Source organism: Sminthopsis crassicaudata, chromosome 1, assembly GCF_048593235.1.
Source record: "Sminthopsis crassicaudata isolate SCR6 chromosome 1, ASM4859323v1, whole genome shotgun sequence".
Taxonomy (NCBI): Eukaryota; Metazoa; Chordata; class Mammalia; order Dasyuromorphia; family Dasyuridae; genus Sminthopsis; species Sminthopsis crassicaudata.
Window position 1 is genome coordinate 59,685,954 of NC_133617.1, and position 25,264 is coordinate 59,711,217.

The following is a 25,264-nucleotide window of genomic DNA, read 5'->3' on the forward strand; positions in this document are numbered from 1 at the left end:
TACCATGGCTAATGGTCAATAAGTATCTGAGTATTTGAATTCAGTCTTTGAAGTTCAAAGTCCAGCATTCTATTCATTATACTACATCAACTTTGATCAGATCCTTTGAGGTGCAATCATGGCACTTTTTCATTACTTCCCCTAAGATAATAAACATGAAACAATTACTGGGATCAAGGAAGATACAAAGGAGGACAAAAATGCCTAATTTAATTTCCCTCTCTTATCCTGATAAAAAGAAGGAAGGCTAGCAAAGAAGGAAAATGATCAAGAATTCTTGCCATCCCTATTCAGAATAAGGGCATCATCCTAACTGAAAATTAGAAAAGTTTCCTTGTTCCTGTTTAGATATTGTTTTCTTCTCTAAAGCTTCATATTTGGGAAATATAGACAACATTTTGTAGTAGAAATACCATTGGCATATCATTCAGGGATTTTAGGCTCCATCCCCAGATTTTCCAAATTTGGTGACACAGATCTATTGTTGTACTTGAGATTCTTTAACAAGCTGGTCTCTGAGATGCTTTCGAAGTCTGATATTCTAATATATACGTTTCTGTCAGTATTGCTATTCCAGCTGTATGATATTTTTGTTCTAAAGTCCTTTCAATCTCATTAAAGACCAATGTTCTCTCTACCCTTCTCTCAATTTTTTCTTTGATGGGTGGCCTGTTTTGGGTCTCCCATTCTTTATTCTCAGATCTTTTAGTCCAAATGCCTATTATCTGTTCTTTGGTCTAAAGACCTTCCCATGAATTCTGTGTCCTGACTCTTGTTGCCAATTCAGGTTCAGTTTCTCTATGTCCAGAATCCTGCATATTTTATATAGGGAAGGCAGTGGTTCATTATCACTTTCCTCCTATTCTGACCTTCCTTCCTTTTACCAGGATAAGAGAGGGGCAAGTTGAATTCGGCATTTTAGTCCTTTTAGAAAGTAATCTTTCTTCATAAAGGAAATTAACAGAAAAGCAAATGTTTTTCACATTTCAATGTCATATTTATCAGCCTCTTTGCTCTTTTCTGACACATGTGATCCTCCACATCATTTCTTTGGAGACAGCTATGTAGTGCAGTAAATAGAAGGGTAGGCCTGGAGAAAGGAAAACTTATCTTTCTGAGTTTAAATATGACCTCAGATACTTACTGGGCAAGTCACTTCACCTCTGCTGTCTCAATTATTTCAGCTGTAAAGAGAGAATTGAGAACTATAGCATCACTTACCTCAAAAGGTGTGAGGATCCAGGCTCATAGAAGGTGTTGTATAAATGATTACTGCATTCCATACCCCATCCTACTCTTATATTTGAAAATTTATGCACTAGTCTTTCCAAAATCTGACATTCTGTCTCTTATGTCAGAAGGCCCTTTAAAATTTGAACATTTTATGTTCTAAGATCCTTTCTAGACCCATATGTCTCTGCTGTTCTAGGTGCTAAATTCTCTTAGATCTTGAATGTTTTATTTTCCTTGGAATAGAAACCTTGATGTCTTTTCATTTTAATTTTTTTTCTAAATCATTTCCAATCTGATTGTCTATGTTTCCTGGGTCCTTTCCATTGTCCTGTTCAATTTTCTTAAGTCCTTTTAAGGATTAATTTTTATAGGGCTCCTTCATTACTTTGTGTGAGATTTTCCCTTTGAAATTAACAGAAGACACCTCTATAGATCTTTCTATTTGATTGTTTGATCTGGGATTTTCATTCTATTGCTGAGAGATTCAGCTACTTTGTCTCACCTTGACTCCTTATAGCTGAATGTTTCAGTCAGGGAGCTACCTCAAGTGCTGAAATCTTGCAGATGAAAAAGGTTTTGAGGTTTTGGATGAGGTCATGTGCAGGAGAACAGGATTTAGCTCTGTGTCTGAGGAGGATATATGAGGAGTATCGTAGGTACTTTTCTAGAGAGTCCCTAGACTCTAAGCTCTAATTCCCAGAGCTCCTTGTTAGAGAGAAATGTTGAAGTAATCATCCATTCTCTAGGCCAGCCCCTTAGCAAGGGAACTTGTTTGAGGGAAAACATTGGCTCCAGTTCAATTTATTTTCCCAACACTGTTGTGTTAAAAATAATGAAATCTCTCTATGTTTCTAAATCTTTTCTAAGGAAGAAACATTAGGTTTCAGAAGATGGAATGTAACCAATGGATAAAGAATGTTCAGTGATTACCCCTCGATCTTGTTGTTTCCCTTTATAACTCTCTTCATTTGTCTGTGCAGTATTGATTTCCATCCCTTTAGCATCTCTATGGAGGTTGGCCAGTCAATGTTGCCTTTCTATTGATCACTATGAGTCATGATACTTGTATTTCTATTATTTTCTAGAAGGAAGCAATAGTTCAATTTTCCAGGTGACCAGATCTTCATCTCTATTATCTATCCATGGCATTATTTTTGGTCTGACAATAAAGCTTTGGGTAATGAATACCTCTGCTCTTGTGTTCCAGTTCTTTGTCTTCTAAGTTCAAATGTACAAATTCTTCACGGTTTGGGGTAGACTTTAGAGGAAACAATATTCCCTAAATTCTCAAAAGTGTTGCCACTCCCCAATTTTAGTTTAAGGGGACATCAGTGTTTAGTGTCTGCTTGTCTATTATATAAATATATGATCTATATAAGTTAAATATTTCACCACAAACATGAAGACTGAGTTAATACTCTGTTTACAGAATTTTGCTTTCATCTTATAAACAGATGAATTTCCACTTGTGTGCTTTTGCTTGGATTGTATTGTTTTGCTTGTCTTCATCCATATCAAATAATCATCAAAGGATCTATTGTGTGAATGCTTTGCACAAAACATTACTAATGCTGAAACTTTCAGTGTTAAATGCCTTTCTTTGTAAAGGGCTGAAACTCTGAGTAAGTGCACTTGGACAACCAAGCACTTAAGGCTAATTACTTATTGGACAATACTCTATTAGAATATGCTTGGAAAATCGCCCTCCCCACTATTCTATGCTGGCTCAATCGTTTGGTGTATACAGAGAATTGTAGGAGGGATTAGGAGTCACTTTTGGTGGGAGAGGAAGAGAAGGAAGGTGATGGAGATCCTGTGTCCATTCAATTCCCATCTACTCCTAAAGACAAAGAATAAAGACCAAGGACTTTTGCTTATCCTGACTCTGGCTGATTCTAAGGTTTCCAGGGTTCTAACTCGATCCTCACATTTCTTAACTCTCATACTTTTTCTTATAGTAAGTGGGTTGACACTGACAGGGATGGTACAAAAGTAACGGTGCTACTTTTGCTAAGTTTTAGCATGCAACATCAGACCCTATCAGTGATCCTGGTATTCTTCACCTGTAAAGGGCTGAAACTCTTAAAAGGTGTGCTTGAATCAGATAACCAAGCACTTAAGGCTAATTACCTACTGAACAATAACTCTATTAGCATATGCTTGGAAAAATGGCCCTTCTCACTATTCCTTGCTGGCTAGATCTTTTGGTGTATGCAGATAATCCTAGGAAGGAATGGAGGGTGGAGTGAGACAAGCCAGACTCACTTTGGAGGAGAACGAGGAGAAGGGAGGTTGGTGGAGAGCTTGTGGCAGTTTTGTCCATCCCCTTCTATTCTACCCCTAAAGACCAAGGACTTTTGTTTATCCTTACTCCAGCTGATTCTGAGGCCTCCACGGAGCTATATTAGACTTCACACTTCACATTCACCTTAAGGTCGTCGTCATCTTCTTCTTCTTCTTCTTCTTCTTCTTCTTCTTCTTCTTCTTCTTCTTCTTCTTCTTCTTCTTCTTCTTCTTCTTCTTCTTCTTCTTCTTCTTCTTCTTCTTCTTCTTCTTCTTCTTCTTCTTCTTCTTCTTCTTCTTCTTCTTCTTTTCCTGCTGCTGCTGCTGCTGCTGCTACTTCAATTGGGGTTAAGTGACTTGCTCAGAGTTGCACAGCTAAGATAGGAAGATTAAGGGTCTGAGGCCAGATTTGAACTCAGGTTCTCCTGACTTCAGGGCTGGTGCTCTAGATTCACTGCACCATTTAGCTATCACTTCCCCTACCTTAATATACTTCTTGAAAAAAGGCAGTTTTAAGAACATAATGGTCTTATTGAAATTATAAAAATTATTAGTTTTATTATTTTATTATTAGTCTTGATTCTTGGGCACACATTTTTGAAAATTGTTGAGACCCTGGATATCTTAGAATCAGCCAGAGTCAGGATAAGCAAAAGTCTTTATTCTTGGTCTTTTGCTGTTAGGGGATTAGATATAGGAATCTTTACACCTCCTTCCTCTCTCTCCACCATCAAAGAATGATCCTCCTCGTCCTACCTAACCCTCTGATCTCTCCTCCCTTCTCTGACCACATCCACAGATCCAGCCAGCACAGAGTTGTGTAGGGTCATCCTCCAAACATGTTAATAGAGAATTGTCCAATTGGTAATTAGCCCTAAGTGCTAGGTTACCTTTCATCTAGATTAAATAATCTGCTCTGTTCTAGTCCTTTACATCTCCCGCTTTCTTTTGTTTTAGAATACAGGTGGTCATTCCATCTCTGACTTCTCAGGGAGGTGAGAACCCCAAAAAGGAGATGATCACACCCTCCCTGACTTCTCAGGAATGGAGGTAAAAACACCAAAAAGGAGGTGATCATGTCCCCCTGACTTCTCAGGAAGGGAGATGAAAAGCACCAAAGGGAAGTGGGGATTGCTAGCGGGTTTCTGGGCTGAAGGATCTTCTTAGAGACAGGTATGCACAAACCCATTAGCATGGGAGGTATTACACAAGCACATAGAATAATGCACAGGCTGTTAGTGATGACTCTCCCCACAGGCAGTGCAGGCTTGATGTGGTGTAACAAACATGAATTGTACATGCAAGTTGTAATATAACAAACAATAAAAATCAATATGGTCTTGTAAAAGATTTCCAGAAGTCCTTGAAGGAGGGTATGCAAACATCAGTCACACATACACCTTCTTCAGCAGCCAAGAGATAGTCCAAAACCAATCTATTGTCCATTGCTTCACGTGTCATGGAATCTAATGATCCCTACAAGTTTTTGAAGTCCTGCAACAGTCATGTCTCAGAGAATAAAATGATTTCTGAGGGCTTGCAAGTCCTACAACAGTCTTATCATGTCTCAGAGAATCCAGTGATTCCTGAGGGTTTTGAAGTCCAACAATTTTTGATGTCCATGAGTCAAACACCATAATTGCCAGGCTCTTTCAGTGGTGGACACAGTCAGCAATAGAACCACCTGATGTTTCTTGGGTCTTCTCCTTCGTTTCAAGGGTCTACTCTATCTCTCTCCAATGGACAAAGTGAATTTGGGTCGTTGGCACCCATCTGATTCCTTCTCTATCTATAGAGATACCAGCAAACCCTCTCCCCCAAGCAATTAACCTATCTGGTTCCTTCCATTCACTCCTTTCTGGGTCTCTCCATATATCTAGTGATTATGTAAAGACAGTGGAGCTGCTTGCACTGGATACTACCTTTCCAGTGGGTGATAAAACCTGTCGGCTGGAGCCAGTGCATCTTTGTCAAAAATTAAAAAATTACTGGAATAGAGAACTAAATTTAGAAGTTCTTCAGGGTTACCCGTGACTCCCCCTTTCTTTTGTTTTTGGAAGAGTGTCTTAATGTCTCTGTTTCTTCTCTCTACTATTGCCTGTCCTTGAGGATTAAAAGGTATGCCAGTGGTATGTAAACTCTTATACTGTGCACAAAAGTGTGCAAAATGTTTAGACATATATGCAGGTCCATTGTCTGTTTTTATTGCTTGTGGCACACCCATAATTGCAAATGCTTGTATAAGGAATTCAGTGACCACTCAGGCTGTCTCTTTTGCTGCTGGCATTGCAAATGTGAATCCTGAAAAGTTCTCTACCACAACGTGGATAAAAGATAGACGGCCAAAAGATTTATAATGGGTCACATCCATTTGCCAAATTTCATTAGGTCTCAAACCACAAGGGTTCTTCCCTCGAGGGAGTGTAGGAGCATGAAAAGGAAGGCAAGCTGTACAGGCTTTTATTATGCTCCTAGCTTCTTCTTTTGTTATTCCAAATTGTAAACGTGAAGCTCGGGCAGCCTGATGATATTTAGAATGAGATTCTTGTGCTTCTTGAAATAAAGGAGTATTGTCCAACATGGTTAGAAGGCTATCTGCCTTTGAATTACCATCAAAAATAGGACCTGGAAGTCCACTATGGGAATGGACATGCAAGATATAAATCTTACCTGGATGCTTTCTCACTCTCTCTTGAAGTTCCTTAAAGAGCTGATATATATTGGAGGCTACAAATTTTATTTGGGCTGTGGCAATTCTTTGTACCACACCTACTGAATAGGCAGAATCAGATATTATATTTATGTCTCCCAGATAATAAGCAAGAGCTAGAATGATTGCATACAATTCATTCTGCTGAATGGACTGAAAAGGAGTTCTGATTACTCTCTTTATAGTTAAGTCATGAGAGTATACAGCACAAATATTATGTTTGGATGCATCTGTAAAGATAGTTGGTCCTTTAAGAGGAACGTTAGAAACCTTTTCTTCAAGAATCCATCACCAATTATGTAACAGTCTGGTTATCTTTAATGGAGACCCGTGTGTAAAATTTGGAGCCATGGCTAATAAAATTTGCCACTCTGGGATGGTTTCACAGCTTACGTTAACTTGTGCATTAGTATAAAAGGTGTATATCTTGTATATCCCAGATAATTGTACTGCTTGTTTAATGGCCTTTAATAAAATTCTAGCCACAAGCACTGGGTAAGGAGTAAGACTTTGTTCGGATTGTGCTGGGAGGTTCACCCACTCTATCACACTGTTTTCTTGATAAAGGACTCTGTGGGTGCCTCTTGTATAGCAGAAACTGATATTTCCAAGGGTTTTTGAGTGAGTCTTTCAACCACATTGGATAAAGTTAGTTCAACTTGTCTCAAAGCCTCTTGAGCTTCTTTTGTAAGCTGGCATGGTGAATTTAAAGCACTGTCTCCCCTTAAAATGTCATATAATGGTTGCAATTGGCAGGTAATCAAGTCTAACATGGGACACATTCCATTCGATATCTCCTATAAATTTCTGGAAGTCATTTAAGGTTTTTAGCTTCTCTGTTCTTAAGGAGAGTTTTTGTACTGTAAACACTTTAGGATATACTTCATATCCTAAATATTGAAAAGGAGCATGTCTTTGAATTTTTTTTCTGGAGCTATGTGCAATTTATAATTCCTTAGTGTTTTTTATAGACATGCTTCTAACATTTGTTCCTCAGGTGCTCATCCCAATATATCATCATGTAATGTAATAATATTACTTTTGGAAATGCTTTTCTTACTGGAGTAAGAGCAGCAGCAACATACATTTGATACCTAGTAGGGCTGTTTTTCATTCCCTGTGGCAAAACTGTCCATTCATATCTTTTACAAGGCTCAGCTAAGTTAATGCTGGGCACTGAAAAGGTAAATCTTTTCATATCCTCCTTATCTAGAGGGATAGAATAGAAACAATCCTTAATGTCTATAACCCAAAGAGGCCATTTTCTAGGCAATTGAGTAGGAAATGGGAGTCCAGGTTGTAGAGTTCCCATAGTTTCCATCTGTTCATTTACCTTTCTTAAATCAGTCAACATCCTCCATTTTCCAGATTTCTTTTTTTACCACAAATACTGGGGAATTCCAAGGACTTAGAGAAGGTTGTAAGTGTCTTTGGTCAAGTTGCTCCTGTACTATATTTAATAATATTGGACTTTTAGGCACTCTCTGGGTGTGTCATTGAATGCCATCATGCTCCAAGTGTTTTTTCCCTAGGGCCCTAGAGCTGGCCCCCTCATCCTGTTTCCCTGAATCAGTCTACACTCCGATGCCCAATGGAATCCTCTGTTGCATTTTTGACATGGGGTATTGTTCTTGTTCTCCCACCCTGTTTTCTCACTCTGTCTCTATGCCAACATTGAGCTTTCAGATGCCCTACTTTACCATATTGAAAGCATTGACGAGTCTCTTTGGAAGTCCCTTTCCAAAAGGGACCCTATCTTCTCATGTTGGGATCTTGGGAAGTCTGCATCATAGCATGGCTATAAAAGGAATTTGTGCCCAGTGTAGCACAGCGTCTTATGATCTCCTCTAAAGGAGCATCCTTGTGTAGTCCTAGTATAATCCTTCTGTAAACCTATTTAGCATTTTCTTTAGCAAGTTGCCTTATCAAAATGTCTGTTACTGTATTTTTATCATTAGTCTGTTTGATAGCTGTCTGCAAATGTCCCACAAAATCAGCAAAAAGTTCCTTTGATCCTTGTACAATTTTTGTGAAGGTCTCACCCTTGTTGTTTTTATTAGGGAGAGAAGCCCATGCTTTGATAGCAGCAGCAACAATCTGCTCATATGCTGCTATGGGGTAATTAATCTGTACTGAAATTTCTGCATAAGAACCTACACCTGTTAGTCACAGGTAATTGAAGTATTAACTCCACTTTGAGTATTTTGTTGGGTTTGTATCCTACAGAGCTCACTATATTCAGAAAGCCACAACAAGTTTTGTCCAGGTTCTAAGCATACCCTTGCTATAGATTTCCAGTCACTAGCAGTTAAGACTTCATAAGCCAAATTCTGTAATAACATCTTAACATAAGCTGATGTAGCCCCATAAAGAGTGTGAGCCTTTTGCAGGTCTTTGAGGACATCTGTATCAAAAGGAGTGTATCTTCTACTTTCTTGACCTGAAGAGTTAAACTGTTGAATCACGGGAAAAATTTGAAGTCTCAGACCCCCTATTTCCTTCCCTTCTTCTGTAGCTTTAAGTACTGCTTTTTGCAATCTAGTCATAGGAGGTGTTGATTGCTGGGGTGAGAGGGGAGGGTGGTGATATCACCACCCCTCCCACTACTCCTTCTCCCTCCATCCCAGAAGGTGGAGTTGATGGGGGCCTGTCAATAATCTGCTACCTAGGCAGGGCTGAAGCAGCCTCAGGAGAGCTAGAAACACCATTCCCATGACACTCATTTAAATTTCCATGCCCTGGGGCAAGGTCTTGAGACTGTTTATTGTTTTCCTCTTTTTCCTCACACATCCTCATCTGGCTGTTTCTAAAACTTTTCCTTCTTCTAAAACTTGCATGACTGTTTAAGGCCAATTGAATTATGTTATATATATAAAACATTTCTGTGGAAATTGAACAAGGACCTCTAGTGTTGTAGCATTCACAGAGTTCTTCTTCCACAAGTTTCCAATTATCTACACTTATTTCTTCTTCCTTTAAGAACCAAAGGGAGGTGTGTTTTAATGCACCCAAGAGTCTAGCAATCTGTTCCCAGGTTATAATTAAACCTTGCCCCTCAATTAACTTAAGCCTTAAGGGGAAGGGAGGAAATGATGTATGCAACTCATAATATAAAGTGGTTATTGAATATAATCTTATTTTTACATAGAAAAAGAATTTGTTACCACTGAAGAAGGATAATAACAGAACACAATTATTTATCATAATTATTACAAATAGTTGAGATGTTAATACTGACTCTTCTTTTAAAAAAAAATCAGATAAGTCCAAAAAGATGGACAAGTAGCTTGGTAAATTTCAAATTCTCCAGATTTTCCCCACAAATAGAAGAAATTTGTGGCTCAGGGTGAGCATAGACTGAAGAAAAATCAAGACTTGGGGCAGAACTTGGGTTCTCCTGGTACAACCCCAAAAGATCCAATAAAAGATTTTTGGCCAGTGTTTAACCTGTGTGAAATGCAAACACCTCTGGGCTTGCTCCATAGAAACTCTAAGTGAGGAGCCCTGGGGCTAGCAGGATTTGGTTGGAGCCTTGGCAGGAACCATAGAGACTTTCACTTCTTATAGTGTTTCTGCAGTTGGGGTCTGAGTCCAGGAAGACTGGGGGAACCTCATTTGATTGGGAAAAAAACAGACCAAGTTATGTTGCAGAGGCATAGTCTTGGGCCAGAAGACACCAGCACATGGTGAGTACAGAGGCATTGGGGCAAGGATGCTGCTGGCACTTGCAGGAGGACTAGAGATCTTAATTTGGGGTTCCAGGTCACAGGGGAGAGTTCAAGTGAAGCTAGAGAGACCATCCCTCCACCCCACTAATACATCTTATATTTTTAAAAAATGAACCAGCCAAGAAGAACCCACTCAACCATAGAAACTTACTAGGGGAATGGAGAAGATTGGGATTTGCCTTCAAGAGGAGTACATTGAAGTAAAAAAAAAAAAAAGATTCTACCCCAAAGAGTAATGTGAAATGGCTCCCTGCCTAGAGAAAACTTAAGAACTAAAAAAAGAATTTAAAAATCAAATAAGAAATATTGAAAAAAAAAAAAACTTTAAAAAATAAAAACTCTCCAAAAAGAATAAGATTATGGGAAAAAGCCAACTAGAAAAGGAGATAGAGTTCTAAAGATGAAAATAATTCTTTCAAAATTAGAATTGGGCAAGGAGAAGTCAGGGAAGCTATGAGAATCCAAGAAATAACAAAACAGATTATAAAGAATGAAAAAAAATGGAATAGAATGTGAAACATCTTATCAGAAAACTGATAGATTTGGAGAATAGATGAGGAAGAGAAATATAAAAATAATTGGACTGCCTAAAAGTTGTGACCAACAAAAGAACCTTGACACAATAATGCAAGAAATAATCCAAGAAAATTGTCCAGGAGTGATAAAACATGATAAGAAAGGAGAAGTAGAAAAACAAATCCACCGATTACCACTGCAATGAGATTCTTTGTGGAAATCACATAAGAATATTATTGCCAAATTTCAAAACCCTGAGATAAAAGAGAAAATTTTGCAAGAAAAAAGAAAAATAAAACTCAACTATGCTGGAGATACAATTAGAGTTGTACAGGACTTATCTGCAATCACAATAAAAGACCACAGGCCCTGGAATCATTTCTACTGAAAATCAAAAGAACTAAGCCTATGGCCAAAATTTCACGTCCAGCAAAATTATCTATGATATTGAATGAGAAGAAATGGACATTCCATGAACTTGCAGATTTTTAGGACTTTCTATTAACTAAACTAAAACTCAATTAATATTTTAACATATAAGAGCCAAATCAAAGTTTGATTTCAAGGAACTCAACATGAATAAATTCTTTATGTTCTTTTTGTTTTACATACGAAATGTATACTTTATGTTTAAGATTGCTATCACACAATAGGGTAGCTCAAAAGAATGATTGGGGCAGAGTTAAGGTAAATATAATAATCATATAAATGAAGCACAGAGGATGAATAGACACAGAGGCAATAGACTGCCAAGTGAGTTCATAGATCTAAAAACATCAGGAATGGGTTTTTAAGTTTCTTTGAAAAAAAAAAGTCCAAAATTATGGATAACCACTGGGTATGTATACATCTGTTTTGAGGTAATTAGAAGAAAGATATTCATATAGAAAGACCATAAAGATGACCTAGCCCAAACTCCATATTGAATGCATAAGTATAAGTTACTGAAAATTCTATTAGTCATTCAAACAGTTCTACTACAGAAATATTTTAATAATTAAATTTAAAATAGAAGCTATGTCTGGCAAATTTAGGATAAAAAGAAAGAGGGGAAAATCTTGCCTTAAAACTTCTTATAGGTAAAAAGTAGAAAATATCAGGGAATCTATGGTAAAGGGAAGGAAGGCATCTTAAAAAATAAATTTTGTTAACATAAAAGAATTTCAACAGTATTTTATTTTTCAAATACATGTAAAGATAGTTTTAACATTTTTTTTTGGTTAATACTTTGTGTTCCAATTTTTTCTCCCTCTTTCTCTTATCTCTCTCCTCCCCAAGACAGCAAATAAAGTGATATAGGTTAAATATATGCAATTCTTTTAGACATATTTCCCTATTTGTTATGTTGTGTAAGAAAGACAGATCAAAAGGGAAAAGAGAAAGAGAAAAACATGAAAAAGAAAAAAAAATAACAACAAGCAAACAAACAACCCTCCTTCCCCCCCCAAAAAAAAAACAAAAACATGATAATATTATGCTTTGATCCACATTAATTTTTCATAGATTTTTCTGTGTGTGGATGGCATTTTCTATCCCAATGCTATTGGAATTGCCTTGCATCACCTCATCATTGAAAAGAGCCACATGCATCATGGTTGATTGTTGAGGCCATCTTTTTGACATCAAAGCATATGAGTCCTTTGATCTCAGAGGTGCGATGAATGAGGTGGGAGACTCATAGAGGGTGAAAAGAGCTCCAGTTTATTTTGCCATACAGCCTTGTTGATAAGTGTGATCAGCTCTTGAACAGTAGACAATCCCCAATCACCATTCAGAGAAGCAGCTCATGAGCTTTGCATATGCATGGTATCTACCAATGGGAAGAGAGCCAATCCAGCAATTCAGCAAGTTACTCATAGAGGAGAGGTCCTGTTGAGGCATCCCTGCTCACAGAGCCACTGGCTGTGACCCTCTGGCTCACCCATTCCATGATCACATATCATTACTCCTTGATCAGCAAGGGTGTTTCTGCAATGTGGCAGAAAAGTTATTGTGCACCAAAGATCAAAGTGGTCTTGGTACTCTTTCTTGGTAGAGTCCCATAGCTTAACAATTCCCCCTTTTTATCTTTCTTGAACCTCTGAAAGGATGGTGGAGAAAGGTCTATAAAAGCATCCTAATATTACAGGGCAACAACAAAGCAGTAACAACATAACAACACACATGGGAAATCCATGATTCTAATTTTAACCACCATGAAGAGGTATTATCAAACCAATGTATGATTTTTTTCAGCAGTTTTATCTGGATTCAAATCTTCATGAAAAGCTTTCTCTGTATCAGATGCTAATTTACATAAAGTTTCTATGTCACCTTCAATTGTGTTATTGAGAAATAAACCATTCAAATGCCTCTTGATACTGTCCCAATCATAATCTTGTTCTGTATGCACAGCAAAGAGGTTGTATATCTGTAATCACATTGTAACTGGGCCTGGAATTTCAATAACTACTTCTACTCCTATTTCCAATGATACTTCTCTTAAATCTTTTATCATCTGATACAATTGTTTATCTCTCTTTGCCTGCTGGGCAAACCCTGCTGAGACATTTCTAGCTACTTCCTCTATATATCTAGTTTATACTATACTATTTTGTACTTTAGATATGGACATTGCAAGAGAGACTGATGAAACTATAAATGAAACCAACATAGTGATACCTAATACAACACAGATAATATATCTCTTTCTACTAATGGGACTAAGATCTGTTTTCTTCTTTTCTATTATGGTATTGAACATATAATCAGTCTTAGTACGATACCATTTCTCACTTTTGACAGGAAGCATTGATACATGCACTCTAGTGATCACAGATACAGTCTGATTTTCAACTTCAGTATCCAAGCAGTTACTAACTGTACAATTCCAATAAGTAACACTGTAAAAATATAATGTATCTTTGGTAATAGTTACAATCTCCCCACATAAATGTATACTTCCCTCCCAGACAGGAGTTAGTATAGAACTGGTATCAAATTTTCATGCCATTTGTCGAAGAACCAGGGCCCAAGTTGTTTTTCCATGTGCCAAATTGCAGGCCCAATTCTTGAGTGACAAGAATGTGTCCCACGGAGACTTGTGCTTTCCATAAAACTTTCCAGGCATTGCCTTTGTAAATCACCCAAACAGATACTGGAAGACTCATAAATCATCTTTTTTAGCCTCATGCCACGATTGTAATGTCCAGTTTGTGATTATATAACAAGTATGAGTATGAGCATGGCATGCAGATATGAGGGGCCAACCTGATGAACCCTTTATGTAGACACACCACTGCAATCCTCCCACATGGACGAGGGTGTTGCCATGACAGGATGTCCCCTGTATGCTCAGCATGTGTGTCACATGATACCACATATCCAAAATGGCATTTGTAAAGTCACATTCTTCACTTGTGTGCAGTAAGTACTATTTCTTCATGACCAGCACAAAGGAAGCCTATTCACAAGTCCAGCAAACTTGTACTTTACTTTTGCTATAGTTCCATTGTATCCCCAATTATTCGAGATGCATCTACATCCAATATGCGTTTCCCCTATGAGACAATCCTGGGCACCTTTTGGACTCTGTTGCCAATCCTGATTATATATAACACAATTCTATATATATAGAAAGCATTTTGCTAGTGGTTTGGGGGGCATGCCTTCTCTTCTGTTGGACAGTCATCTCTTCCTTCTTTTCTTCTTCTGCTTTATGGACAACTTTGAGATGTTTGGTGGGAATCTGAAGGTTTTCCCCTTGTGGAGATACAAGTATATCCTCCCCCACATTAGAACCCTATAGGGTCCCTTCTATCTTTCAAGACCCTTTTTCATTACCATGGTCTCATTCTTAGGGGGCCTTCTTAATGAAGATGGAGTGTTATCTTTGAGTTATTCTCTATGTTCACCAAAGAATATTTCATCGTGTACTTAAATCATTTGGATCAAATTTTAAGTAATTTATTATGTACACTGCTTTATCTATATCTTTCTTAGTGACCTTACTTTCATTTCCCTGTTTTTGTTTTTTGATAAATCTCTTGAGGGTCTGATTAGTCCTTTCTAGAATGGCCTGTCCTGTAGGGTTGTAAGGAATTACAAAAATATGATGTATGGAAAATTCCTATAAAGAACTGTTTTAATATTTTTGAGGTATATGAGGATCCATTATCAGTCTTAATGGTTTGTGATATTTTGGTTGGTTCATATACAGCCTGAGGAGTTGGAAGAGATATTATAAATGACAGAAAGAGAACTAAAACACTTAGGTTTGATAACCATAGAGGCAAAACAGTGAAATAGGTGATTTATTACATGTGAAGCAGCTTCTCCTCATTGAGAAGATACAGATACAAAGCCTGAATAAGTGTCAACTGTAACATGAATGCATCTTTTTCCCACATGTGTAATATCCATTTGCCATATATCATTTGGCCTGTCACCTCTGGGATTAGTTCCCAACCCTAAAGATCTTTGAGAACATAATACACAGCTATACATCTTTTCACTATGCTGCTTCTTGCCAGGACACCACATACAATCTCCTAAGAGATCTGGCAGACAGACTCAAATGTTCATGAGCTTTTATTGCTTGTTTTAGAGGGCAGAGAAGAATACATTGTGTAAGCAGACCATCCACCATTTTATTCCCTTCAAAGATAAGTCACAGAACAAATGTGAATTATATAAAAAGGGTGGACTCTCATTAAAATTACCTCTTGTACCTCCTGAAACAATGAGAAGATAGGTCCTATTTGAGTCTTTATATATGCTGTCTCTATTCTCTAGATCACCCCAACTGCACGGTGATTATCTGAAATGATATTGATGGGTTTGTCTGTTTTCAATGTTTGCATGATGGCATACTGTTAGGATTCTTACAAGGCACTTATGCACTTAGTTCACACCTTTAAAGGAGTTCAAACCTTTAAAGGAGTTTATACCTTTAAAGGAGTTCACTCATGGTCCACACATTAGATTCACACCTTTAAGAGACCATACTTTTAAGGAGCTCCCACAAGTCCAGGGAGTACCCACAAAACCATTCTCTGGGAAAATATAAGGAGCCAGGATTCAGTGGGGAGAGGCAGAGTCAGGATTCAGTGGGGAGAGGCAGAGTCTGGACTGAGTCAAGGAGAGGACTTCCCAGGAGAATTTCAGGGAAGCTTGAGGAGATTCAGAGCCAGGATTCAGTGGATTCCCAAGTCCAGGAGATTCACAAGTCTAAAGGAAAAGCCTACTCATGGACTTCTGGGAGATTCAGAACTAGGATTGACTTCCAGGAGATTCACAAGACAGAAACCCACAATCCCACACTCTTGGAGGCAGAGTCTGATTCATTCCCACTTTGACATTCATGCTGGCTGGAGACATTTGGACAAGAGCTCTTGGGGAATCAAGGAGAGAGGAAGGCCTAAATAAAGCTAGCTGAGCCCCAGGTGAAAGAGACAAGGCTTGAAGGAGAAAATAAAGGATCTGGAGATAAGATTTTGAAAGAGACAGAGGAAGGCCTAAAGAAAGCTAGCTGAGCCCCAGGTGAAAGAGACAAAGCTTGAAGGAGAAAATAAAGGATCTGGAGATAAGATTTTGAAAGAGACAGTAAAGGACTTTAGCTCCTGGCTGGATTTGTAATTTTTGAACTGAACTGAAAGGAAGGCTGCCTCCAGAAACTCCCCAAGAAAACCTCCTCCCAGAGAACGATTACAATTTAGAGAGAAAAGAGAACATCACAGCATACAACTCATTTTGCTGGATAGAGGTGTAAGGTGTAGCAAATACATTAGAGATGACCAATTGTAGGGAATATATGGCCGTTTTATTTTGCTTGGTGGCATCAGTGAACACATTAGGGCCTTTAAGTGGATGTATTTTTGTTTTTATGGGAAATATCCATTGCCACTATTCATAGAATGGCAACTGGGTCAGGATTTTTCCTGCTCTTACTTCTAACCTTAACAAAATGGTCTGGATTTCCTAAGTAGCTATTAAACAATTTAACCTATCCTTATCTATGTTAATCCATATAATTTCTATTTCTCCTGTTAACTGGATAATTCTGAGCAATGTTTTCCTTGCTATTTCAGCTGTCATGTCTAAGTATGGTTATAATGACCTTTTAGTCTTTGAGATATATAGCCATTGGTAAATGTCGTTATTTTTATGTATAACTCCTCTGGGTTGTATAGGAGCTAAAATAACAGACATGTAACTTTGTGTGTGTGTGTGTGTGTAAGTACTTTCTCAGTGCTTGCTTTTGCTGTTATTTGTATTATCTGCTTTATGTTGTCAAGGTCTTCAGGAGTCCATGTCCTGCTGGAATCTAACTGAGGATTGCCCTCTAGCATTTTGTACAAAGGAAACATCAGAGTGTTGTATATACAAGCTCAGGGTCTAAGCCATTGAATGTCCCCGATCAATTTTTGGATTTGATTTGATATGTGTATCTGATCAGTCTGAAATTAATGTGGTTTTTGATATACACCTTCCAGCTGAACAGTGAAACCAAAATAACTAAAAAGGGGGTGTCTTTGAATTTTTTCTAATGATATTATCAAACCTAAGTCTTTTAATTCTCTTTCTTTCATTTGTAATATCTCCTCCAACTCTTCAGGCTGTATATGACCAGCCAAAATATCATCCATGTAATGGAGGATGACTGCATCTGGGTAATGTTTCCTTACCTTGCTAATAGCTTTATTAACATACCATTGACATACAGTAGGGCTGTTTTTCATACCTTGTGCCAATACCTTCCACTGAAATCTCCTCACAGGTACTTGAAAATTATGATAACTTTTTGGGCATAATTCCAGATTGCTCTCCAGAATGGTTGGATTCATTCACAACTCCACCAGCAATGTATCAATGAATGGCAGTCTTTCTTAAAGTGTCCTGGTTTACCACAAGTATAACAATTCCCTTTTGGCCCTTTCTTAGCAGCAATCACATATTCTGACATCAACTCAGCTTGATATACTTGTGAACCTACTCTATCACACCTTTGAATCATTTCTTCTTTGGTACAATCTCTTCTCAGACAAATCATTGGTCTGTGACAATCTGTATTACAGTTTTCCTGTAAAAAAGCCTTTAATATCCCATCTGTACCTCCTACATTTCCCATGGTCTTAGCTACAGCATCCTGTAATTGAGCCACAAAATCAGTGAAGGGCTCCCCAGTTTTTTGTCTTATTTTTATCTTATTTGAGTAAAGCTTTCCTTTTTACCCTTTTCTACAGTAATCCTATTCCATACTGTTCTGGCACATTAGGATGTTCAGAGATATGTCTCTTCAGTAAAATGAATTTGATCTCCAGTATATGCATGAGCCCCAGTACTACTAGGTTGCTCAAAATATAACTTCATTCTTACTCCTGGAGCAACCTGAGCAATAGTTAACCAAGTCTGTTCTAAAAATTCTGTCATCCAGAACATTGCCTGACCTGGAGTCAACACTGCCTATGTGCCTGCTTTCCAATCACTGGGGCACAAAATTGCCTGTGATATTGTTTCAAGTTGTAACATAATAAAAGGTGCTATGGGCCCATATTTATGAACTGAATCGTTAAGCTAAGTTAGAACTTTAAAGGGAAGTGGTTCATGTTTGTGTCTTGTCTGCCTTGGCTTAAAAGGGTCCTCCTCCTCTATAGCAGTATATAATTTTTCCCACTGCTCTCTGCCTTCTTTTTGATCTCTAGTCTGTTGCAAAACTTTTTGAAGTGAAGATAAAGAATATAACTGATTACCTTTTGCTTTTTGTCTGCTGAGTGTTGCTTCTGTCTTTATTTTATATTTCTGATCCTGCTTTCCCTCAATTCTTATTTCATTTTTTTTTTTTTTTACATTAAGAGAGCCTTTGAAAGACTGTAGGTCCTGATAGACACAAAAATAAGATGGGGCTGAAGGTGGTGGAGGCCATTCAAAATCATCCTGCTCAGGCTCAGGAGAGGAGCATCTACTGCTAAGATATGGGCCTGTTTGTGCTCCAACTGTAAATTTCCTGACCTCCTTTTCTGGTTCTGATTTCAAACTTTGTTTAATGAGATTATATATATATTAAAATGGCTTTTTTGTATTTCTCCTGGGCATTGCTTATTAAAGATGATGAGCTGTTCACCAAAAACAATCCGTCTATTACAATTATAACAGCCCTCCTCAGATAACCATGGAAAAACTTTATAAGCAATATCCAGGAATTTCCTGATGTCTCCTAATTGTGCACCCCTGCTCTTTTATATATTTAAAAATGTTCCTGACATTTGTTTCCTTGACTGAAGGGAGTAGAGTGCCTATTTTCTGTCACATTAAGTTACTAACATCTCCGCAGCACTTTGCCCGGTCTGGAAACAGTGCAGTTCGGCAGGATCTCCCTCTGGAGTTCTTGTAGAAGTTGTCTTGACCATGTAGCAGTGCTTGACCATGAAGTGGTTGCTCTGGCACCATTCTAACTCCCTGTTCAGGCGCCAGTTGTTGCTACTATCTTTAAGACCTCAAAGCACATGAGCCCTTTGATCTCAGAGACAGATGAATGAGGTGGAAGATTCATACAGTGTGAAAAGAGCTCCAGTTTATTATGCCATACAGTCTTGCTGATTTTTTTGCAAGCGTGATCAGTATGTGAATGAATAGTAAATAATCATCAATCACCATTCAGAGAAGCAGCTTGTGGTCTTTACATATGTATGGTGTCTGCCAATGGGAGGAGAGTAAATCCAGCAATTCAGAGATTTGCTCATAGGTGAGAGACCCTGTAAAGGCATCTCTGCTCACAGAGCCACTGGTTGTGACTCTCCAGCTCACCCATTCCCATGATTACAAATCATTGCCCCTTGCTCAACAAGGATGTTTCTTATGGGGCAGAAAACTTATTCTGTGCCAAAGGTCAAGGTGGCCTTGTTACTCTTTCTCAGTAAAGTGCCATAGCTTAGTAGCTGATTATCAAATTATTTTGCTTTTACTGTGTACAATGTTCTTTTGGCTCTACTTATCCTACTCAGCATCAGTTCATATAAATCTTTACAGGCTTTTCTAAAATCAGGCTATTCATCATTTCCCACAGCACAATAGTAGTTCATTATCTTATATACCACAGCTTATTCAACCATTACCCATTTGATAGATATCCACTCAATTTCCAGTTTCATGACTACAAAAAGGGCTGCTACAAACATTTTTGTACATGCATGTCTTTCTCTTTTTAAATAATCTCTTTGGCATACAGATCCAGTAAACACACTCCTGGATCAAAGGGTATGCACAATTTTGTCCCTACCACCTTCAGGATCAAACATAAAATCCTGTTTGATACTTTCAGAACCTGTCCCACTATCTTACCAATGTTGTTGCACCTTATTTGTTCCCATATCTCATGTACTCTGTAATCCAATGCACCATCCTCTTTACTTCTCACATACTTCTCGCAAATGCTCCTGATTGAGCATTTTTTGGCTGTTCCACTAAATCATTATTCATTTCCACCTTCCAGCTTCTTTTGAGTACTGGCTAAAATCAATAAGCCTGTCCTGGTTTTCCTTAATGCTAATGCTTTTTTCCTGCTGATTCTCTGCAATTTATCTGTTGTTTATATATTTTGTTTGTCCATAGTTGTTTGCATGTTGCTTTCCCAATTTCACTATGAACTCCTTGAGAGAAGATAATTTTTTTTTTTTTTACTTAGCTTTTTTAATGTATCCCGTAGCATTTGGCATAGTGCCAAGCACACAAGTGTTTAATCAATGCTTGTCCACTTAACTTGACTTCCTATACCCAGAGTCATTCCTTATAATGAAGGGTTTTTTTAAATTAAAGAAAAAGAAAAAAAACCCCAGCAAAATCATCAAAAGTATCTAATATTGTAAGCCTTTTTTATACTCTTTATCATCTCAATAAAAATTGGAGGAAAGTCTATTTTATTTCTTCTTGGTATTGAGCTTGGTTGTTCGAATTTCTCAGTATTCATTTTTAATTATGTTGAGATACTCATTCCTTCCTTTTACATGGTTATAGTAATTTCAATATTGTTTTCTTAAATCATTTTACTATGTGTCAGTCATATTATTCTTTCCAGGGATATTTATATACATTGTTCCTTACAATAAAATTCCATGACATTTATGTCTTACTTTTTGTTTATCTAGTCATATGTTATCTACATAGTATCAGTAGGGAGGTATTTAAGAGATTTTTAAAATTGGTGCTATGGGGGCTATTCATGCTCCATTAGCAATTAGATTCTATAATCTTTGAAGTCCATAAAACTGAGACATAATAGCCACATAATAATAAAATATCAGAGTTGAAAGGGACTTCCTTACTATATCTTACTTAATCAGTTTTAATTTTTATTGTTTAATTTTTATGTTTTATATCACCTTAATTTCTGGTTGTATCTCTACTTCTTCTACTCATTGAGCTTTCCTTGAAAGAAAAGAATAACCCCAATTATTTTACTCTATTCCTGGGTCTGTTTCTGATCTTCAGGACCTTGTCCCAAAGCTTCAGCTTTCCTCTCCCTCTGGACCTTCCTCAGTGTCTGTGGCCTTCCTGCCTTGGGAGATAACTTTGCTCTTGCTCTCCTTCTCCCATTGGCAAGTGTCTCCTGGAATTTTGATTTTTGGTACATATCAAAGCTGGCTAGGATTCATACCCCTTTCAGTTGTATTAATGATTCTCAGGATTTTGCCACCTTTCCTTCCCCAACTAGGTATATATCATCAATCTTTTGACTATTTTATGCTTTGTCTTCCCACATGGATCTTGAAATTGTTATGGTATTTATATCTTAGCCTAACTTACGAGTTCTCTTTTATTTAACCTCTCTAGTTATGTTTGGGAAATTCCCAGTGTATAAGAATTTTCATAAAGGCATCTCAATTTAACAGCACACTTTTTCTCTAGTCTCATGTCTATTTTTTCAAGGTAGAATTTTTCCATATCTTGCTATTATTGGAACCTGTTGTTCCTTTCAAGGCAGTAATCCTTTCCCAGCTTTCAGAATGGGTATGAAAATTTCCAGTAGTGTGTGAGTTAATCTTTCCTTGTAGTGTGGGAGTACTCCTACTTTAGATGGGAAGAAGATTGAGATTAAAGAAAGCTTGATCTAGAGGGAATGAGGGACAGTCTTCAGCAAAGAAATCTCTCAGTGAAAGTTCAGCCAGATAGTTTTTCTAAAAGGCTATTGTCTAGGAGATCAGAGTTTTAACTCGCCATGGCTTGACTTGTTAAATACTTTGATAGGATTTGATAGGTAGAGTTTGAAATGTGTCTGAAGAAGGGAGGAGTAGATTAAACAGATCCAGTTTCCTGAAATTAGATAAAGAGATGTCTTGCTCTCCCACAAGTATCTAGATTCAGTGAAAGGAACATGGAAACCACAACTGACTGACCAATATGGGGCTAGTTTTCAGACAAGATACATGGATTGCTTGAGATGTGAAATGGTGAGAAAACTTCTTATATCAGTTTTGGATCTGACTTGGTTTCTGGTCAGTATAATCTACATCCTTAGTTAAGGGTTTTTGAACAAAAGGTAGATAGACAGATGTAGTCCAGCTTCCCAGTCATGTGAGGCTAGGTTTAATTAATGCAGTAACATTTTCCCACAGTTTCCACAACTGAATACAAATTTCTCAAAAGAAAGAAATTGAACTAGACCCACAACTGAATAGAAGGGATCTGAGCCAGATACAGAATTGAGTTGTTAAATGATCTCAGTATGATTCACTAGGATAATCATAATTGCCTCAGTAGAAAAAGCACTAGAACGAGAAATCCTGACAAATGGTCCAGTTCTGTACTCATCATTTCAGAAAGTCAGGATAGGAACCAATTGACTTCATGTGACACTAGAGAAGACTCCTTGCCAATTTTCTCTCACAGAATTGGGATTGTTTTCTGGGACACCGGTACCAAAGCTAAAAAAGATATCTCATAGTCTTATAATAAATCTTGGTTTCCTAGGGATAAGCATCCTCAAGGCTCTTTTCATGTCTTTGTTTCTTAGGCTGTAAATGAAAGGGTTCAGCATGGGGGTGACAACAGTGTACATCACTGTTGCTGCTGTATCTTTTTGGGCTGTATGGGTGGATGTGGGGCTGAAGTATACACCGATGATTGTCCCATAGAAGAGACAGACCACAGTGAGGTGGGATCCACAGGTGGAGAAAACTTTCTGCTTCCCACTCACGGAGGAAATCTTCATTACTGCCATGAAAATATAACCATAAGAAATGAGTATTCCAATGAAGGGGAAAAATACTGTTGGCGCTCCCATTGTGTAGACCATCAAATCATTGATGAAGGTGTCTGAGCAGGCCAACTTCAAAAGGGGACTGAGGTCACAGAAAAAATGAGGAATTTCATTGTGGCCACAGAAAGAGAGTCGGGTCAGCAAGATGGTGACTGTCAAGGAATTAATAAAAGCCCAAGAACAAGACACTAGTACTAGAAGAACACAGACCTTCAGAGTCATGATTGTGTTATAGTGTAGAGGGGCACAAATAGCAACATAACGGTCATAAGCCATGGCGGCAAGGAGGATACTATCGATCCCTGCAAACCAAATATTGAAGAATACTTGTGCCAGGCACCAAGCATAAGGAATCGTTCTATTTTTGGTTATGTGATTATTCAGCATCTTGGGAATGGTGGTGGAAGTGAAGCAGATGTCAACCAGGGATAAGTTACTGAGGAAGAAATACATGGGAGTGTGGAGGCGGGGATCAGAGCTAATAGCCAGAATAATGAGCAGGTTCCCCAGCCCTGTGACCAGGTACATAAGGAGGAACAGGTAAAACAGGAGCCTCTGTTGTTCTGGCTGGTCTGAAAGGCCCAGAAGGATGAACTCTGAGATTGCAGACTGATTTCCCCCTTCCATGTATCTGTATGGAAGCAAATATAGAAGGAATGAAATAAGAATTTACAATAACTCATTCAAAGTTGACTTGAATGTTTTTGCTGAAAAAAACTCAGTAAAAATAGAAATAGAAGAAAAATAGAAGAGTGGGAAAGCATGAAATCTCACTACTCATCATCGGAGATATTAAAAAAAGCAAGAAATTGATAGTAATATATAAGCACCATTATACAAGTGATGCATCATAAGATATGAAGAAAAAGTTTTCAGAAGAATTATAAAGTATCAATTATCATATGAAACATGCTCCAGTTAAATCAAAGGAATTGAAATGTAAATAAAATTCTCTGACATCCTGAAAATTGTCAGAGAACCTCAAAAATGGGTGTGGGTATTGCTGGAGAAACTGTTGGAAAAGAGGCGTTTTGAAGGATTGTTCATGGCATTGTGAAATTATCCAGAGTGTTTGTTTTCAATATGGAATCCTGAAAGAAAAAAGGGTGAGAAAGTGTGAGGGTATGAAAACTGCCAAACAGAGGGGTTTAAATACTTTCCTGGTTATAATAGGAGGCCATTGGAGTTCATTGAGAGGTCTTTGTGAGAATTACACTTCAGAAAAATTAACTTGGTGAAAATAGAGCAATACCAGCTTCTTTGGTTTGTGAGTGAAAAACTAAGTGTTTTTCTTTATTTAATTCCCAGATGCAATTTAGAGGGATGTTTTATCTTTGGCAAATTAAAAAAAAAATTATACAAATGCAAAATGAAAAAAAGTTGTCTTGTACACAGCAGATCATTTAATAGGATTTGATAAAAAAAAAAAAAGAACAAAAAAATTTCTACTTCAAGAAAACCTATGTAATGAATATTCTAGTATTTATTATTTTCAGAGTTGGCCAGTTTTGCTTTCTAGTTGGTTTCTTTTGTTCTCTATTGTGCATATATTACTTTATTTTTTCCCTTTCCTTTTCCCCCTATCCTAAAGACATCTACAATTTAGTATATAAATATCCATATCAATATCTATACCCACATATGTCACATACATGCTCTTTCTCTCTTTCTATATATACATACATACACACATATTCTTATATATATATATATATATGTAATACTCCACTATGATTACTTCCTCCTATTATTTGTTTTCCTGAAAGTGACCCACATTTTCCTTCTTAAGTCCGTACCTTTCATTGTTCTTCTAAATCAACCAGTTCATCATTTCCTATACCATAGCAATATTCTAATCCAATAACATCTTATCTGAGAGGTTTAATGAAAAATTTCCCCAAATTTTCTGCATTCCTTCTATTTTTGGGTGAAAGATTTTATGTATACAAGAACTTATTTAAATTTAAAATTAAAAAAATTAAATTTAAAATAATTGGAATTTTAAAATACTTCAACAATACTCTCACCTTATAATATAGTTTAAAGTCTGATACTCCTGAATCTACTTTACATTTTTCTTTCATGGAAGGGTAAGTTCAGAAGTGACTGTCGTGCAAAAAATAAAATATATTTATATATCTTTTTTTTTTTCCAGTTAGTTGTTTTGAGGGCAGATTTTATGCAGTTTACGATGGACAAATAAAATGTTAGTTAAGGCTTTGTTGGGCTCTCAAAATGACATTGACCAGAGTGCAGATAGTTGCAAAATGGAAAAACTTCAAATATAGCAATAAAAATTTTAAGGTTCAAATAGTTGTGGTGAAGTAAAAATAAGATATTTGTTTGAAGAGACCAAAAATTGATCATTTGGAGCTATTTGGAGCTATCAATTATCTCATCAATTAAAACATGCTTAGAAGATAGAAACAAGGTTAAGGGATGGATATTGAATACAAATGTTGCCTAAGTTCTATGGGCTTTTTGTCAGGAATCCCGGAACTTATAATAAGTTCAGCATAGTGGTATCAATCAATAATTGGAGAGGAAATCAAAAGAAGGGAT

General features: G+C 37.3%; 1 protein-coding gene across 1 annotated transcript; it reads right to left on the reverse strand.

Annotated features, from left to right (window-relative positions):
- Positions 1-22,381: 22,381 nt before the first annotated feature.
- On the reverse strand, positions 22,382-23,329 carry LOC141551981 (olfactory receptor 1f45-like). The gene has a single exon (XM_074284287.1). The coding sequence runs from the start codon at positions 23,327-23,329 to the stop codon at positions 22,382-22,384; it is 948 nt and encodes a 315-aa protein (XP_074140388.1).
- Positions 23,330-25,264: the final 1,935 nt, after the last annotated feature.

Excerpts from the sequence above, each read along its gene's own strand:
- LOC141551981 (XM_074284287.1), bottom strand. The coding sequence starts at position 23,329 with ATGGAAGGGGGAAATCAGTCTGCAATCTCAGAGTTCATCCTTCTGGGC.